The following is a 17,870-nucleotide window of genomic DNA, read 5'->3' as shown; positions in this document are numbered from 1 at the left end:
GAATGGCTATCACTAAAAAGACAAGAGATAACAAATGTTGGCAAGGATGCAGAGAAAGAGAACCTTTGTGTACTGCTGGTGGAATGTGAGTTTTTCCACAACAGCCGTTGTGGAAAAAGTATGGAGGTTCCTTAAAAAATTAAAAATAGAAGTATACAATCCAGAAATTCTACTTCTGGGTATTTATTCAAAAAACCAAAAGTACTAGGGGCGCCTGGGTGGCTCAGTCAGTTAAGCATCTGACTTTGGTTCGGGTCATGATGTCATGGTTCGTGAGTCGGGCTCATGATCTCATTTTTCAATCTCATGTTGGACTCAGAGCCTGGAGCCTGCTTTGGATTCTGTGTCTCCCTCTCTCTCTCTGCCCCTCCCCTGCTCACACTCTGCCTCTCTCTCTCCAAAATAAATAAACATAAAAAAAAAAAAAAGCAAAAAACCGAAAGTACTAATTCGACAAGATATCTGCACTCCATGATCCCTGCACAAGACATGGAAGCAACCTAAGTGTCCACTGATGGATGAGTGGAAAAACAAAATGTGGTATGTACACATATGTACACACATAAACACACACTGGAATACTATTCAGCCATAAAATGAATGAAATCTTGCCATTTACAACAACATGGACAGAATTTTTTTTAAGTTGATTTATTTATTTTGAGCGGGGGAGGGACAGTGAGAGAGGGAGAGAAAGAATCCCAAGCAGGCTCTGCACTGACAGTGTGTAGCCTGACACGGGGCTCAGACTCACCAACAGTGAGATCATGACCAGAGCCAAGATCAAGAGGTGGACGCTTAAATGACTGAGCCACCCAGATGCCCCAATATGAACAGATCTTGAGGGCATTCTGCCAAGTGAAATAAGTCAGACAGCAAGACAAATACCTTATGATCTCATAAATAACAAAACACACAAAAAACCAAGTTCATTGACAGAACAGATTGGTGGTTGCCAGAAATAGAAGGTGAGGCAAAATGGGTGAAGGGAAAGGGCAACAGAATGGCTCAGTCTGTAGAGTGCAACTCTCGATCTCTGGGCTATAAGTTTGAGCCCCACATCAGGTATAGAGATTACTTAAAAATAAAATCTTTTTTTTTAAGTTTATTCATTTAATTTGAGAGAACATGTGAGCTTGTGTGCCAAAGTGTGTGCATGCTCTAGTGAGCATGGAAGGGACAGAGAGGAAGAGAAAGAATCCCAAACAGGCTCCACACTCAGCAGACAGCCCAATGCAGGGCTGCATCTCACGACTCCAGGATCACGACCTGAGCCAAAATCAAGAGTCGAATGCTTAACTGACTGAGCCCCCCAGGTGCCCCTAAAAATAAAATTTTAAACAAAAATGGGTAAGGGGGATCAAAAGGTACAAATTTCCAGTTATAAAATAAATAAGTCATGGGGATGTAATGTATAGCATGATGACGATAGTTAATAATACCATATTGCATAGATATTGCTAAGAGAACTGATCTTAAGTACTCTCATCATAAGAAAAAAGTTTGTAACCATGTGGTGACAGATGTTAACGAGACTGTGGAGAGCATTTTGCAATAAATACAAATGCTGAATCATTATATTGTATACCTAATACTAATGTAATATGTCAATTATATCTCAAAAAATAACATTTTAATAAAGGTTAAGTGTTTTAATTAAAAAAAAATTACTTGGAACATCCCTTCACTGAAAGCCCAATTCACTTAGACACCAAAATTGAGAATCATTATACTAGAATACAGCTATTAAAAATGACATAAAAACAATGCACAAGCATATAAAATGTTTATGACATAATGTCAAGAGAAAACCAGAATACAAAATTATATTTATATAATAATTATATATCTGTAAAAACAGGTATGCAGGTGGCCAAGGGTTATGCAAAAATAAAAACAGTTGGGGCATCTTGGTGGCTCAGTTGGTTAAGTGTCTGACTTCAGCTCAGGTCATGATCTCATAGTTTGTGGGTTTGAGCTCCATGTTGGGCTCTGTGCTGACAGTGTGGAGACTGCTAGGCATCCTCTCTCTCTGCCCCTCCCACCCTCAAACTAAATAAACTTAAAAAGAAGATAACCTTAAAGAAATAAAATAAAAACAGTTGTGTTGGGGTATTTTGATCCCACCTCCACAAAAAAAATATTGTTTCATTGTTTCATTTGGTATCATAAAGGTTTTTAAAAGTCAACAATTAGATAATCTAACAAAACCAGATTCCAACTAAAAGAAAAATCCTTAATGGGAACCAATTAGTGCATAAGAAACTTAATCACCTGGCTTCTTGACAGAAGAAAAAAAATCCATAATTAAGACAGAGTCAGTACCCCTGTCTTGACAGGGAATGGATGGATTCACTCTGGTCAGGGTGACATGAGCAAAGGAAAGTAAAACACGAATGCCATTATCTTGACAATGCCATCTGGTAGAAGGAAGAGTAGTAATCTGATAGATAAAGGGACCTGACTCATGCCCCAGGTGAGTCCTGTCTTCACTTCATCTATGGGGACTTGGCTTCTTAGGACTATAAATTGCCATGTATGTGTGAAATGTTAACATTTTCCGTTATGGATAGTTTAGGTTTATTTTATTGCCCAAATGAGCAGCAAAGACCATGTGGCAAATCATCCCCCCAGATTATCTTCCCCAGACAGCTAATGTTGATTAGAGCGGCTACAGAAGGCACAGAAGGCACAGAAGGGATGACTGGAGAGAGGGAGAGGAAAGAAGAAAACTAGCTAGGATAATTAATTTCAAGCCTGCAGTACTTGAAAGTCATAGTATGTGAATGTTACCTTGTGTTCAGACTCTGAGGCAGTGCTTTCAATTGCCTAGAAAAATAAGGGTCACAGAAATATTTAACACATAAGTAGAACACGTTTCACCTTCTTCAGCATGCCCTGTTCTCTTATTGGAGAACCAATCTGCCCATGTGGCAACCATCTTCTATCATGTCTACTTGACTGACTTTTAACACTTTTATTTCCACCTTTACTTACATATCTGTCACTGATTGCCACCTACTTTCTCCTTAATGTTCAAAGTCACCAAGATCTCACTTACCTTAATCCAGGCTTCCGAAATGATTTTCTCATATCTAACAGCCGACTTTATTACATCAAAGAAGAGAGTAACACAGTCCTGACCGCTGTTTTCTTGATTTCCTGAAGAACTACAAGTAGCAAAAGGGGGAAAAAAAATCATTCTTCCACTTACCAGAGAGAGACATATAAGATCTGGGTTCCTGTTACTAGCCATTTGCCTGTTTCAAGCCACAACTTCATGTTGTGGCTAATAACTTGTACTGCAGTCTAATAAATTTGTACTGCAGTCTACCTAGGATTGATTTGAAAAGCTAGAATAATACACCCAACCCACACATGTATACATGTACACACACATTACATGTACCATGTACACAGGATTTGAACCACTGTATGGTAGTACATGTCAACAATATTACTACCAGTATTTGTAGTTCCAAGTATTCAGATCTACTGTCCTGGCTTCAGGATAAATGTCAGAAAACCTTCCTTGACTGTGTGAGGAAAAGGGTGGGAGGTGATGATGACATACCTTTGTCGTCCTTTATTTTTCAACTTGCTTTGTGAGGCATGAAACCATGATGGCAAAATAAAATGCTGCAGATCCAACTTCTCCCGCAGCTCAGAAATTACCTGTAGAAAATAATTATTAAGCTATGTGTTCTGCCCTTTCATAGTGGATAGGCACGGTCCATTCCTTCAATAGAACCCTAACAATCTCCTGAAAGACTAAGAAAAATTACTAAATCTTAGACAAGACATCTTGAAAAGGAGAGCTGATGACAATAGCTAATGCAAGGATAGTATGTCATGCCCTTCAAAACTATGCCATTCAGAATTCCTTTAGGTATTATACTGAAATAGCAAACACAACCTGTAGCAACTTATATGCAACAATAAATCTGACTATTTCCATTCTATCCCCTGAATATTATCTGGATTAATCAGCATTATCAATTAGTTTGGGGACAGAGAAGAGCAATTAAAAACTATTAGTTTAAATAATGTATCTTGATGCATCTTAATCTAGATAAGTCTCTTTCCTATTACTGAGTTTCACAAGGGCATTACTGCTATACTCTGTACTCTAAAGGATCTAGCACCCTGTTGGTGTTTGTTGAGAAATAAAAGCGTACCTCAAGTGCATCTGTGGCTGTTACAGAATGAAGAATGAACTTGATTATCACAGGTAAATCATCCAATGAGACAGATGACAGCTTACCCATCACCAACTGGCGGACCTACACATAAAAAGCAAGAAAACCTTAAATATTTTTTGTTAATACCTCAATAAAGAACGGACCTTTATGTAAAATTAGAAAACTTACTTCTCTCAGTTTTCTCACTTGTAATTTAGGAAGAAAAACACCTCATGTTATTTTTATTTTTTGCAAATTGCAAGCTTTCCATTGTTAATGCCACAGCTTCCTCAAAACCTGCTGATAAGGGGCACCTGGGTAGGTCAGTGGTTAAGCAGCCGACTCAATTTCAGCTCAGGTCATGATCTCATGGTTCATGAGATCCAGTCCTGCACGGTCTCTGTGTTGACAGCATGAAGCCTCCTTGGGATTCTCTCCTGTCCCTCCCCCACACCTCCCCTGCTCTCTCTCTTTCAAAGTAAACAAACATTAAAAAAAAATAACATTAAAAAAAAAAAAAGATTCTTTCTCCCCCACCCCCTCCCCTGCTCATATACAAAAGAAGAAAAAGAAGGAAGGAAGGAAGGAAGGAAGGATGGAAGGAAGGAAGAAGGAAAGAAAGAAAGAAAGAAAGAAAGAAAGAAAGAAAGAAAGAAAGAAAGAAAGAAAGAAAGAAAGAAAGGTGTCTGGGTGGATCAGTCGGTTAAGCATCCAACTTCAGCTCAGGTCATGATCACACAGCTAGTGGGTTCAAGCCCTGTGTCAGGTTCTATGCTGACAGCTTGGAGCCTGAAGCTGCTTCGGATTCCTTGTCTCCAACTCTCTCAGCCCCACCCCACTCTCATTCTGTCTCTGTCTCTCTCTCAAAAAGAAATATTTAAAAATTAAGAATAAATAAAGTATAACTATTAAAAAAAAACAGGTGATAAATGTAAAAGTGTTATCTTACAATTTAGAGCCTAAATTTTCCACTAGCTGGAGGAAGACATGTAAAAATGTTATTCCTATGGAGAGCAGTGCATAAATATTATGCAAAATAGAAGATATCCATTAAAACTTACTGCTTTAAAACAGAAAAGTGAATCCATCCTACTACGACAAATGAAATTCATCAAAAAGAGAAAAAAAAGATGAAATATCATTCAATATTGTTTCAAAATCAAATTTTCATGTATGACTGCTTCAAGGCAATGACTGACACTGGTTCTGGGAGGCAAGAAAGTGGGCTATGTTTCTGTACAGCACAGTCCTTCCTACCTGAGACAGGAGCTTTGGGTCAAGTCGGAGGCTGGTAAGGACATCCAAGATAGGAACAGTGAGTGAAGTATTCTCCATCAAAAGGTCACTGTGAATGGTGGAAAAAGAGAAAATCTATGCAACTTTTAACAGAGCTGAGCAGATAATTACTTAGAAAAATCACTCAGAGTATGGGAAGAGAAGATACACTTTGTTTCCACTGAATTTGTTTACAGTTTATTTCATTAAAAATTGTTTTGATTTTTAAAAAATACATGCTCATTACAGAAAATTCAAACAACAGAGTACAAACAAGAAGCTCTTCCTCACCATCTCTAGTACCCTGAGGTAACTACTACTGAGTTTGGCACATATCCTTCCTGAGAAAAGGAAAAAAGGAAAAAGAAAACCTACAACAGGAGTGTCTGGCTGGCTAGGTTGCTAGAGCACATGACTCTCAATCTCAGTAAGTTCAAACTCCACAATGGGCATGGAGCCTACTTAAAAAAATAATAATAAAGCAAGAAGAAGGCGGTGGCGGCAGAGGCGGAGGCGGAGGCGGAGGAGGTGGAGGAGGTGGAGGAGGCGGAGGAGGCGGAGAAGGAGAAGGAGAAGGAGAAGGAGAAGGAGAAGGAGAAGGAGAAGGAGAAGGAGAAGGAGAAGGAGAAGGAGAAGGAGAAGGAGAAGAAGAAGAAAACCTACACCAATTACAATGAAGTATGGCAAGTAGGATAGATATACATGCAGGGTGCTACAGGAGCAGAGAACAGTGATGGATTCTAAGAAAAGGCTATGCAGAACGACAAGCTGGAATTAAGCAGGCCAAGTGGATGGTATAGTGCTATACCCAGAGGGAGCATACTGCCCAAAAACACAAAGGCAAGCAATCACTGGACATTTCTAGAGGTAGCTTTGCAGACATCTAAAGAAAAGGAAGTATTACAAATTGAATTTTTAAAAACTATTTCAAGGATAAGCAAGAAATTGCATTAAAACAGAAACACTATTACATAGGGATAGTGTTCTCCCTTCCTTAATCACTGCCCTACCAATTACTATTTTTCACATAAATGATAGTAAGCAATGCTCTCAACACTGGGTCTGATGTGATGTACATCAGAATGAATCATTTAGGGACTAAAGAATATATAGATGTTTGATAAGCTCCACAAATGATTGGGACATGCAGTCACAACTGAGGACTCCTTGGGTGGAAGATATGCTAACAAAACAAAGGGATTATGTTTATACGCCTAATCATAACCCAGACTTCATATTCACAACAGGTATACCACTTTAAAAAAAGTAGATGTGTCTACTTTATGCATCAAATATATACTCATTATTACAAAAACAAGTCAAATCCCATACCTGTTCATGGAAGGTAGATGCCATCAATATGTTACCACTACTATTTCATACTGCAGCAATAAGGCTGCCAGAGTGGGAACTTACTCACCTCAGTTCTTTCCCCACATCACCATGCTGGGAATCCCCTAGGATCTCAGGTAGGCTGGTAACAAAGTCATGCTGCAGGTACAGTGGAGCAATACTGATCAGCTGCATGACCTTGGTGGTGAGATCCTGCAGTGGAAGAGGCCATTAGAACTGTTGCACATTACCAAGAACAGAGAAAGACTTCCTCCTCGTTAAATGTATAGCTGGAATTATCTTGTGTATCATATGACACCTATACATAAACTCAAAGCCTAAATGGAGAGGTAAATGACCCAGGAATTTTCACACATGGGATGGTACATTAAAAAAAAAGTACAGTGGATACTATATTATCTAATGGGTCTGTTATATACTTTACTTCATTTAATCTTCACAACTCTGGAGTCTGTGTGACAATTCCACCGCCCCCTTTTTTTACATTTTTTTTTTTTTAAGTAGGCTCCATGACCAACGTGGGGTTTGAACTCATGATCCAGAGATCAAGAGTTGCACCCTTTACTGACTGAGCTAGCCAGGTACACCGATAGTTCCCATTTTTAAAATGTGAGGATATGTGCTGCTCAAAGATACACAAAAAGTGACAGACCCAAAATTCTAGCCCACAGGAGATTCTAAAACTCATGTTCTTCCAAATAAAGATTTAGCCTTAGAATGTCTGACAAAAATTAATAGAATGAATTAATGAATTCTGAAAAGAAATAGGCCTTAACCCTAGGCTCAAAAAAGATCCAATTTTTTGAGGTGCTTAATAACAATTCACATTAATTGCAAAAACTTTCTAAAACTTTCCTCATATGCAATCAAATTAAATATTTGCAGTGCGGTAGGCTGGTGTGGGATCTCATACCTTTTGAGAAATAAAACAGTAATCTCTCAACTTTGGACAGCTACTTAACTTCTTTTCAATTCTTTTAATTTATTTAATAGATGATATCTACTCATCATAATTAGAAAAAAAATTTTTGGAGAAATTTAAAAGGTGAAATATCCATGATTCTCAAATTATGACAGGAGAAAAAAGCTAACAAATAAACAGAAAAATGTGAATTTTCAGTTAAGAAAAAAAAACCCTGCAAATTCCAAAAGTTTGGTTAAATTTGGAAAACAGACTCTCTAAATCTAAGAGACAGAACAAGTCCCAAAGCCTACCTTGCCATCCACAATTCTGTCAAGCCATTTCAGCTGACTGATGATGAGTCTGGGCATGTTAAGTCCATCACTGTTCACACTGAAATGTTAGGACAAGAAGACAGAAACTTAGCCTTTCTGACTTACACAACAGCAAGCCTTAATACTGCACAAAACATTTCAGACACTGAATGAACACTTACTGAACATTTACACATTACAAGCTGTGTTAGACAGACATATGATACAAGAAAATCATGAGACGTATATGTTGAGAAAGATCCAAGAAGATGCACTAAACTGTTAACAGTGGCGGCATCTGGGGAGCATTTAAAGAAAGGTTAAGAAGGGTCTGTAGAGTGGGGCACCTAGGTGGCTCAGTTGGTTGGACGACCGACTTCAGCTCAGGTCATGATCTCACAGTCTGTGAGTTCAAGCCCCACAACAAGCTCTTGCTGACAGCTCGGAGCCTAGAGCCGGCTTCAGATTCTGTGTGTCCCTCTCTCTCTGCCCCTCCCCCACTCACACTCTGTCTCTCTCTCTCAAAAATAAAAAGAAAAAAAGAAAAAAATTTTTAAAAAGTTAAAAAAAACTTTTAAAAAAAGGTCTGTAGAGTATTTCTTAATAATAACATAAAAAAAATCAAGGCGATAAATTTGAATAAACTGAGTAAGAAGAATATTTTTATTTATTTATTTACTTATTTATATTTATTTTTTAATGCTTCCTCATTCTTGAGAGAGAAACACAGGGGACGGGTAGAGAGAGAAAGAGACAGAGGATCCAAAGTGGACTCCAAGCTCAGAGCAGAGAGCCAGATTTGAGGCTCGAACTCACAAACCATGAGATAATGACTTGAGCTGAAGTCGGGTGCTTAACCGACAGAGACAGCCATACGCCCCTATTTATTTATTTTGAGGCGGGGGGGTTATGGCAGAGAGAGAGGAAGACAGAGAACCTCAAGCAGGTTCTGTGCTGTCAGCACTGTCAGCGCAGAGTCAGATGCGGTGCCAATTCCACAAACTGTGAGATCATGACCTTAGCTGAAATCAACAGTTGGACACCTAATCCAATGAGCCACACAGCCCCAAGAATATTTTTAAAAGGTAGAATATTAAATACATCACTATGATAAGTACCAATAAAAGCAAGCACTGTGCTTTGGAAACACAGAAGGTCAAATTAGATTATGTAAAAGTACTGAAAATCATTTATAGATGAAGAAATTCTGGCTCACTTATTATTTCCCCCAAAATGACAGTCTCTGCCTTCCTCAATCTCCTATGTCTACAGTTTTGGACAACCTTCCATTCCTTTCCTTGACGGTGTTCTCAATGTTTGTTTAGTGCAGTCAAATGTAACTGCTGAAAAAGACATAAAGCAACTAGTGTGAGCCATTCAGGCAAAGCACAAATTTGTAAAGAACTATCTGTAAGTTTACTATTATTATTATTATTATTATTATTATTATCATTATTATATACAAGGCCTAGAAAAAACACATATTAGGGGTGCCTGGGTAGCTCAGTTGGTTAAGTGTCCAACTCTTGAATTTGGTTCAGGTCAGGATCTCATAGTGTGTGGGTTCAGGCCCCATGTCAGCCTCCACGCTATCAGCTTGGGATTCTATCTCCCTCTCTCTCTGCCCGTACCCTGCTTGCTCCCTCTGTCTCACTCTCTCTCTGAAAATAAACAAACTTCAAGAAAAAAAAAGAAAAAACACACATTAAAAACGAGAAAGTAGGGGCGCCTGGGTGACTAAGTCGATTAAGCATCTGACTTTGGCTCAGGTCATGATCTCATGGTTGGTGGGTTCAAGCCCCGCATTGGGCTCTGTGCTGACAGCTCACAGCCTGGAGCCTGCTTTGTCTCCCTCTCTCTCGGCCCCTCCCCTGCTCATGTTCTGTCTCTCAAAAATAAATAAACATTAAAAAAAAATTTTTTTTAAATTAAAGAAAAAAAGAGTATGCAAAACCTAAGGAAGGTTTTGATACACACAACCTAATACCCTTCAGAATGACTTCAACCAGTTTATTATGTTCATTAGTAATGTAAAAGCATGACTGTTCATTACACTGAATAACAAAGATTCTTTGAGAGTGGAAAAAAATGTATTTATTGTTTTAAATTTGTATTTTTAATTATTAATGAAACTGAGCATTAATTCGTTTTCAGTGTTTATTTTTGACAGAGAGAGAGACAGAACATGAAAGGGGGAGAGTGAGGGAGGGGCAGAGAGCAAGGAAGACAGAATCTGAAGCTGGCTCCAGGATTTGAGCTGTCAGCACAGAGCCCCATGCGGGGCTCAAACTTGCAAACCACAAGATCATGACCTGAGCTCAAGTCGGACACTTAACTGACTGAGCCACCCAGGCACATCCCCTACTTTTTATTTTTTTTAAATGTGAAACTGAGTATTTAAAAAAATGTTTGACACTCTTGTATTTCTTTGTGAATTATCTATTTGTGACCTTTTTCTACTTTTCTATTAGGTTGTTAATTAAAAAAAAAAAAAAAAAGTCACACACATACATCATAAAATTGAAAAGGTAAAGAATGGTATTCATAGAACATCTGACACCAAGCAATTGGCTCCCCTCCTTGGAGACAACTATTACCAGTTTATGGTATATCCTTCTAGGAACATGCAGTCATATAAACAGATTAAATTTTTTTCAAAATACACCTAGTAAAATCTTAGTAGTCACTTAAGAATCTGGTGTCACGATCAATATGACTTTTAGAGAAACCAATGTTTCACAGTAATCTTTTCAGAGAGAAACTTAAGTACACAAAAGTAATTTAAGCATTCCAGAGTAATTCCACTTACTTTTCAAAAAGAAATTCTGGCAACTTTTCAAATAAGGTTTTGATAATGGCAGGCTGAAAAAGAAGACATAAGGAGTTAGGAGATGGTCTTGAAATACACAACAGAAATATATAATTAGCCATAATGTGCTCCAACAAGAGCTCTGGGAGGAACAACTCTGGTATAATTAAAATCTCATTTTAAGAATGGCCACTTGAATGCTGGCTATATCTCGAATATAAGTTGTTGAAATACAAAGACTTGTCATTAATGTATCTTTAAAAAAATTGCAAAATGATTTATGCAGTATTAAAATAATCAGATAATAATATTAAATATGATGACAACTGTTAGTTCATGAAATGCAGACTTAAAAAATTATCCAACAGTTTGCAAAAAGAGAAGATTTCACTCCAGAGGAACAAGAGGGCTCTTAAATTTAATCTAACTAAATTATACTGAAGATTTCCAAAGAGAAGGAAGGGATAGGAGTGTGGGAAGATTAGCAGTGGGAAAGAAAAAAAGAGAAAAAAATGGAGGACAGGGTAAAACAAGAATTTCCACTGTATATGTTTTTATAATGTGAAACATTTAAAACATGTCAAAGCATTATCCACTCAACATATTAAAAGAGAGGAGGAGGAAAAGGGTAAATCAAGTTAATAAGCAAATAAAAACCTATATAGGAGACGATACAAATGTGAATATGGCAGAGATATATAAGGTACACAGACACACAAGAGGAAGCTTTACAAATCAAGAATCAGAGGCTGAGGGAATATAGAATATTTTAAAGAAATGTACTGAGCTAATTAAATTAGCTCAGTCCAAAGCTGCAGATATTGGCTTACCAGATATATTTCTGCAACAGGGCTATGGTAAACTACTGCAAACCCAAACTCTCCGATTAACCCTACCTGACCCTTTATGCCATTTATACTTGGGCATACACCACAAATCACATCCATCTATTGTTCACAGAAAATGTGGCACAGTCTCACCTGTAATATGTCAATTCCCAGAAGCAATTTAATGAGGCTCTTAGAGTAAGATGCGCCCATGCTGTTAAAAAAAAAGACATTCGTTTTCTGTTCTGTTTTCCCTGTTTTAATATTTTTACCATCTTTTCTTCATAAAATTGGTTAAATATACAATATTTAAAAAGAAACTATCCTCTTATACCAGAAATACAGAACATGAGAAGATGGCTCTTAAACCAGGCTGTTAAGAGAGTTAAAATTCTATCAACACAGATGAGACACACTCCAGAAAACACCCTGGGCTCTTAGTCTCATAAACATAAATTAATAATTTAAAGGTTAGGTTAAAACTGAAGAAAAAAGAGTTGCTTTTTCTTCTTCTTCTTCTTCTTCTTTTTTTTTTTTTTTTTGAGAGAAACAGGAAGAGGGGCAGACTGAAAGAAAGAATCTCAAGCAAGCTTTATGTTTAGCATGGAGCCCAACGCAGGGCTTGATTCCACGACCCTGGAACCATGACCTAAGCCAAAACCACGTGGGACACTCAACCAATGAGCCACCCAGGTGCCCCAAGAAAAAAGGGTTATAAAAATAAAGTGAAATTACAAAAAAAATGCATTCTCCCCTCATCCCCAACCCGCAATTTGGTTAGTGTTAACAGCTTAAACTTCAGCAAGATTCTATGCCTCCACTCCATACCTGGCTTCCTCATCCTGCAGACGTTCACAAGACAAAAGGCAGTTCCTGAAACTGTCTTGGTCCTCAATGTAGGATTCCAGGCCACTAACAAATTCTTCTATTATCTTAATGACATTGAAAAAAAAAAGGTTAAGAGTTAAGATTTTTAGTTTAACATTTGCTGTAGATTAACTAAAAATCATTCTAGCCCATTCAACTTTATGCCTGCATCTTTTTTTTTAATTTTTTAATGTTTATTCTTGACACAGAGAGAGAGAGAGTGTGAGCAGGGGAGGGTCAGAGACAGAGGGAGACAGAATCTGAAGCAGGCTTCAGGCTCTGAGCTCTCAGCACAGAGCCCGATGTGGGGCTCAAACTCACTAACCGTTGAGATCAAGACCCAAGCCCAAGTCGGACACTTAACTGACTGAGCCACCCAGGCACCCCTATGCCTGCATCTTTAAATCCCCAATTCCAGAGTAGTGCTGGAAAAAGCAAAAGTACCAGGAAGAAACACATACTTGGGGATAAGAAGGATGTTTCCTCAGAGTCTGAAAGAGCTTCTTTTGGAAAACAATTTGATCCACAGCTATGAGGAAAAAAACAGATGGTCACCAGAATCTTTAATATCTCCCACTATACTTTTACTTTCCTAAAGACCTATGTTTCCTGCCTGATGAAGCCAATAAAGATATTTTCAACCTAATTTCAGAGCTAAATTTTCTAAACCCATCGTAAAACAGATTTAGCTCTGATAGAGGATAGCTATTAAGTGTACCAAAAAAGATATGCCATAATCTTAGCAGAATAAAGTAATCTATGCCCTAAAAGCAGAGCTTTACATGGCTTTATAAATTTTCGTCTGAAATTATTCTGACACAGATCTAATTACTCTTGAGTATTAATTTATTTTTCCACAATAAAACACAAAGTAATACAAGTATATAATTTTTTCTAAAAAAAATTAGAATTACTTTACTTAACATGCATTAATCAGAACCAAAAACTATAACAATATTCTCTAAAAAGCAATTTCAACGTTAATTTTGTCTCAAGAAAGACAATACTTCTATTTTTAATCTTCATTGCCTCTATTTCGAAAATCCATGATTCAGTGCTGAGCCCTGCACCAAACCCAGAGAAAAGATTTAAATTAAAATATTACTTAGTTGATTCTGACTCTCTCCTGTTTTAAGAATAACTCCTGATGTTTTAAGAAGCTTTATAAAAACATTGTCGTTTTCTTCCACTTCATTGTGAATATGAGACTTCTTTGTCTTCTTGGAAAGTGGTTGCTTGCTGGCTTCTGAAAACAAACAAAATTTTCAAGAATGTGACAAACAGTAAAGATTAAAAAATGTAAACTTTAGAATAACCCTAAGAGGAAAGTTGATGGGTTCTTGAAGAATTATATTGAAATTGATGCTATAGTAAAATTTTATCTCTAACAATGGTCAGACATAGTGGCGTACAAATAAAACAATCAATAAATAGAATTATTTTTATCTATTGCATTTTGATTTGGAGAATTCAAAACATGCCACTTCTAATAAAAATAACCATGGAACTGTTTAATCACCCAAATTCTAAAGCAGTCAGGGTGCCTCAAACTGTTGTTTGCAAACCACTGCACTGGAATCACTGAGAAGCTTATTAAAAGCACATTCTTGGGGCACCTGGATGGCTCAGTCAGTTAAGCATCTGACTCTTGGTTTCAGCTCAGGTCATGGTCTCACGATTAGCGGGATCGAGCCCCATTGGGTTCTGTGCTGTCAGTGCAGAGCCTAGCTTGGATTCTTTCTCTTTCTCTCTCTCTATCCTCCCCTGCATGTGCATGCTCTCTCTCTCTCAAAATAAATAAACTTAGGGGCGCCTGGATGGCTCAGTCGGTTGAGCGTCTGACTTCAGCTTAGGTCATGATCTTGCAGTTTGTGAGTTCCAGCCCTGCATTGGGTTCTGCACTGACAGCTCAAAGCCTGGAGCCTATTTCAGATTCGATATCTCCCGCTCTGTCTGTCCCTCCCCTTCTTGTGCTCTGTCTCTCGAAAGTAAATAAACATTAAAAAAAAAAAAGTGCATTCTTAGGTCACATCCCATAGTTACTCAATTAAAATCTCAGGTATGGGTCCTGGGCGTGTGATTTTTAAAAAGTTCTCCAGGAGGTAATAATCTTGATGCACGCAACTTGATGCAGGGGTAGAAAGAATCAGGCAGATTCTCCTGCATCAAGCCTTTGAGTACAAAGCCCAGAGTGGTTTTATCCCAAGGTTTTCAACCCAAGAGAAGTAATAAAACAAAATAAATGGGGCGCCTGGGTGGCTCAGTCAGTTAAGTGTCCGACTCTTGATTTTAGCTCAGGCCATCTCATGGTTTGAAAGTTCAACCCCGCATCAGGCTCTGTGATGATACTGCGGAGCTTGCTTGGGATTCTCTTCCTCTCTCTCTTTGCCCCTCTCCTGCTCGAGTTCTCTCCCTTTCTCTCTCTCAAAACAAACAAATAAATTTAAATAATGATAAACAAAACAGATACTTGAAATTAAGTATGATTATTTATTCTTCTCCTTTAATGATGTAACAAGTTAGAACTACCTTAACAGAGTAGATGAGTATAATAAATGAAAAGACAATCAACCTCTTTTCATGAGAACTCTTAGGGCCTCTGTCCACCACATTCTCATATGGACAGAATTTACACTGTTTCTTCACCCTTAATGTGTTTGCTTTGATATGATGCCTTTCCTTCATACATCAGTCTATCTGTATTGTAATTTTTTTAACATTTTACTTTTAAGCAGTCTCTACTACACCCAATATGGGGGGGGGGGTCAAACTCATAACCCCGAGACCAAGAGTTACACACTCTATTGACTGAGCAAGGCAGATGCCCCCATAATTTCTTTTAAGGGAGGAAAGGGGACCACAAGTTTAAAGGATACAGACTATGTTGTACCTTTTTCTCACCATCTAGATGATGTAAGTAGATGAGCTCTATAATACTCATTCCTCTTAGGGATGTGGAGACTGAAGCTCAGAGACAGTGGGCATGCCCAAAGTCATACATGGAATCAGAGGCAGAAACTCAATCCCAAATCTCCTGATACCAGATTCTGTGTGTTCTAACCATTAAGTCGTGATGATTCCCAGCTTGAAAGGAGGAACTTTCTCTGTAAGTGCCTCACACATTTGTTATAGGGAATAAAACAACAAATAACTAGATACTTACTGGAAGCCTCTTCTGTCAGGCTTTCTTTATCCTCCAATTTTGACGGCCTTCTCTTGGGAACCATTCTGACCAAAGTCTTCTGTAATTAAATTACTTTTGAGAGCAAAGTCAGAGGGTAGAAGTTACCCTCTAGAAGCTAGATAAATCCTGAAAAGTCAAAGCTATAGCTCAAAGAAAACTACTCTATCAAAAGCCAAAGAACTTCTACACTTCTATACCAAAGAAGTCTTTACATTAATACTGTCTAAATCCAGGTGCTGAGAGAATTTCAACTCCTGTATCTGGTCAATACTCCCCTGCTTTCAAGACTTTACCTACTTGCCTCTATAGCCAGACCACTTTCTTCCTGCTGAAGGATAAAACCCAGTTCTCTTTCTGACATTCGAGATCCTTCATCATCTAGCCCCAATCTACCATCTCCTTTAACTCGTTAATACAGGATTATATGTTGGAGACTGTCCCAGGTGCTGGGGTTAGAATTGTGAACAAGACATGATCCCTGCCCTCAGGGAATTTAAATTATAGTAATGAATGATCTTGATGTAGTTACTTAACTACATTGTGTAAGTGCTACAAAAGTACAGGATGCTATGAGGGCTTACATGGACATTTAGTCTAGATATGGGTAGGGGAGATGAAGAAAAGCTGGGACAATTTTTCAGGGATCATCTGAGAAAATGGTATTAAAGCAGGGACCTGAAGGCTGAAACAGGAGATTACCAATAGAAGATGTATGAGAAGAGTAGTCCAGGCAGAGAAAAACTCAACAGTGAACAAGTAAGGAGCTTGTAGTCAGAAATGAAACTGCAGAGGGGTGCCTGGGTGGCTCAGTGGGTTAAGCATCTGACTTCGGCTCAGGTCATGATCTCATGGTTGATGGGTTCGAGGCCCACATCGGGCTCTGTGCTGCCAGCTCAGAGCCTGGAGCCTGCTTAGATTCTGTGTCCCCCCTGTGCTCCTCCCCCACTCACGCTTCTCCCACTCTTGCTCTCAAAAATAAATAAGCATAAAAAAAAAAAAATCAAAGAAGAAATGAAACTGCAGAGGTAGGGGAGGGCCTGAACCACATTAAGGGCCTCCTAGTGTCTCTCATAAACCAGAACATTCCTGGTCTCAGCACTTTTGCATAAGGTTTTTTTTTTCACCTGAAACGCTCCTCTCTGCTTGGAAACTACTAATCCTGAAAGACATGGCCAAATGTCATCTTCCTTGAAAAATGTTCCTCCCATCCCCAAGGCGGTTTGCAACTCCAGCTTCCCTGTTCCACAGAGTGTATATAGGATCCCCTACCACACCACATTAGACTGCAGGGCTCCTTCACAACAGGAACCCGGAATGACTTATCTCAGCATCCCCAGTGCCTAGCACAGTACCTGGAATAAAATTTCGGGAAATATTCGCTAAATGAGAATGGATGGCAGGCAAGTAAATATTAATAACTAACAAGAACGATTTTAAGTGCTTTATAATGAATACCTCATTACTCACTAACCTTTTGGAGAGAGGTACCATTATTATTCTCCTTCAGTGGCATAAATGGGATCCTAAGGCAGTCTGACTCCAGAATCCGCACTACCTACCACCGATACTCACTCTTAATTAGAACGATGTCTTCCAAAAATAGTTAACATTTACTAACTACCACGCACCCTGCTAAGCGTTTTCTTCATCCGCTGCCTCGTGAAGTATCTATGACCATTATCAGCCATTTTATAGACAGAAAAATTAAGGTAAATCATGGCCGTCTGACATCAGGGGGCAAGCCCGTAACATGCCTCCTTTCCAGAGAAGCCTGGACAGACTGGTCGGCTGGGCCAGCTGTCCGGACTAAGTCTTTCGGAAACGAGTTGGGGGTAAAAGCCTTTCTCATTTTGTTATTTTAACGACGCAGGGAGGTACCTGGGGGGCTAAATTCCACGACAGGGCAGATGAGGAGGCCGACGTTTGGGGCGCGGAGCCCCAGAAGGAAAGGCCGGACTCGGCCGGGACCTAGCGACCAGACCACAGACGCTCGGAGCCTCGAGAGACGACGACCGCGACTCCTCTCACCCGCGAGAAGCCGTCTCCGCCCCTCGTTTTCGACTTACGCGCCCGGCGCTACACCACGCTGACGCCACCAAGTCTCGCCTCACCGTGACGCAAAACATCCGCGCCGGAAGTGCGCTGCCGGGCGGCCCGGC

At 39.0% G+C, this 17,870-nt stretch overlaps 1 protein-coding gene across 2 annotated transcripts in view; it reads right to left on the bottom strand.

The window, feature by feature from the left end:
* FANCD2 (FA complementation group D2) overlaps positions 1-17,834 on the bottom strand; it is a 62,639-nt gene extending 44,805 nt beyond the window's left edge. Inside the window, exons 1-14 of one of the 2 annotated variants that reach the window (XM_042910672.1) lie at positions 17,590-17,834; positions 15,691-15,769; positions 13,633-13,773; positions 12,989-13,056; positions 12,489-12,592; positions 11,814-11,874; positions 10,834-10,886; positions 8,025-8,103; positions 6,877-7,001; positions 5,439-5,526; positions 4,179-4,283; positions 3,575-3,675; positions 3,062-3,170; positions 2,794-2,829 (exon numbers count right to left, since the gene is read on the bottom strand). In XM_042910672.1, the coding sequence (XP_042766606.1) occupies positions 2,794-2,829; positions 3,062-3,170; positions 3,575-3,675; positions 4,179-4,283; positions 5,439-5,526; positions 6,877-7,001; positions 8,025-8,103; positions 10,834-10,886; positions 11,814-11,874; positions 12,489-12,592; positions 12,989-13,056; positions 13,633-13,773; positions 15,691-15,754 (1,134 nt within the window). In that variant the 5' untranslated portion in view covers positions 15,755-15,769; positions 17,590-17,834. The remainder of the gene's footprint in view (positions 1-2,793; positions 2,830-3,061; positions 3,171-3,574; positions 3,676-4,178; positions 4,284-5,438; positions 5,527-6,876; positions 7,002-8,024; positions 8,104-10,833; positions 10,887-11,813; positions 11,875-12,488; positions 12,593-12,988; positions 13,057-13,632; positions 13,774-15,690; positions 15,770-17,589) is intronic. The other variant, XM_042910674.1, reaches the window with a different exon arrangement.
* Between the last annotated feature and the right edge of the window lie 36 nt (positions 17,835-17,870).

This window comes from Panthera leo, chromosome A2 (genome assembly GCF_018350215.1).
Source record: "Panthera leo isolate Ple1 chromosome A2, P.leo_Ple1_pat1.1, whole genome shotgun sequence".
Taxonomy (NCBI): Eukaryota; Metazoa; Chordata; class Mammalia; order Carnivora; family Felidae; genus Panthera; species Panthera leo.
Note: the sequence above shows the minus strand (reverse complement) of the source record. Positions and strands in the feature narration are given on the sequence as shown.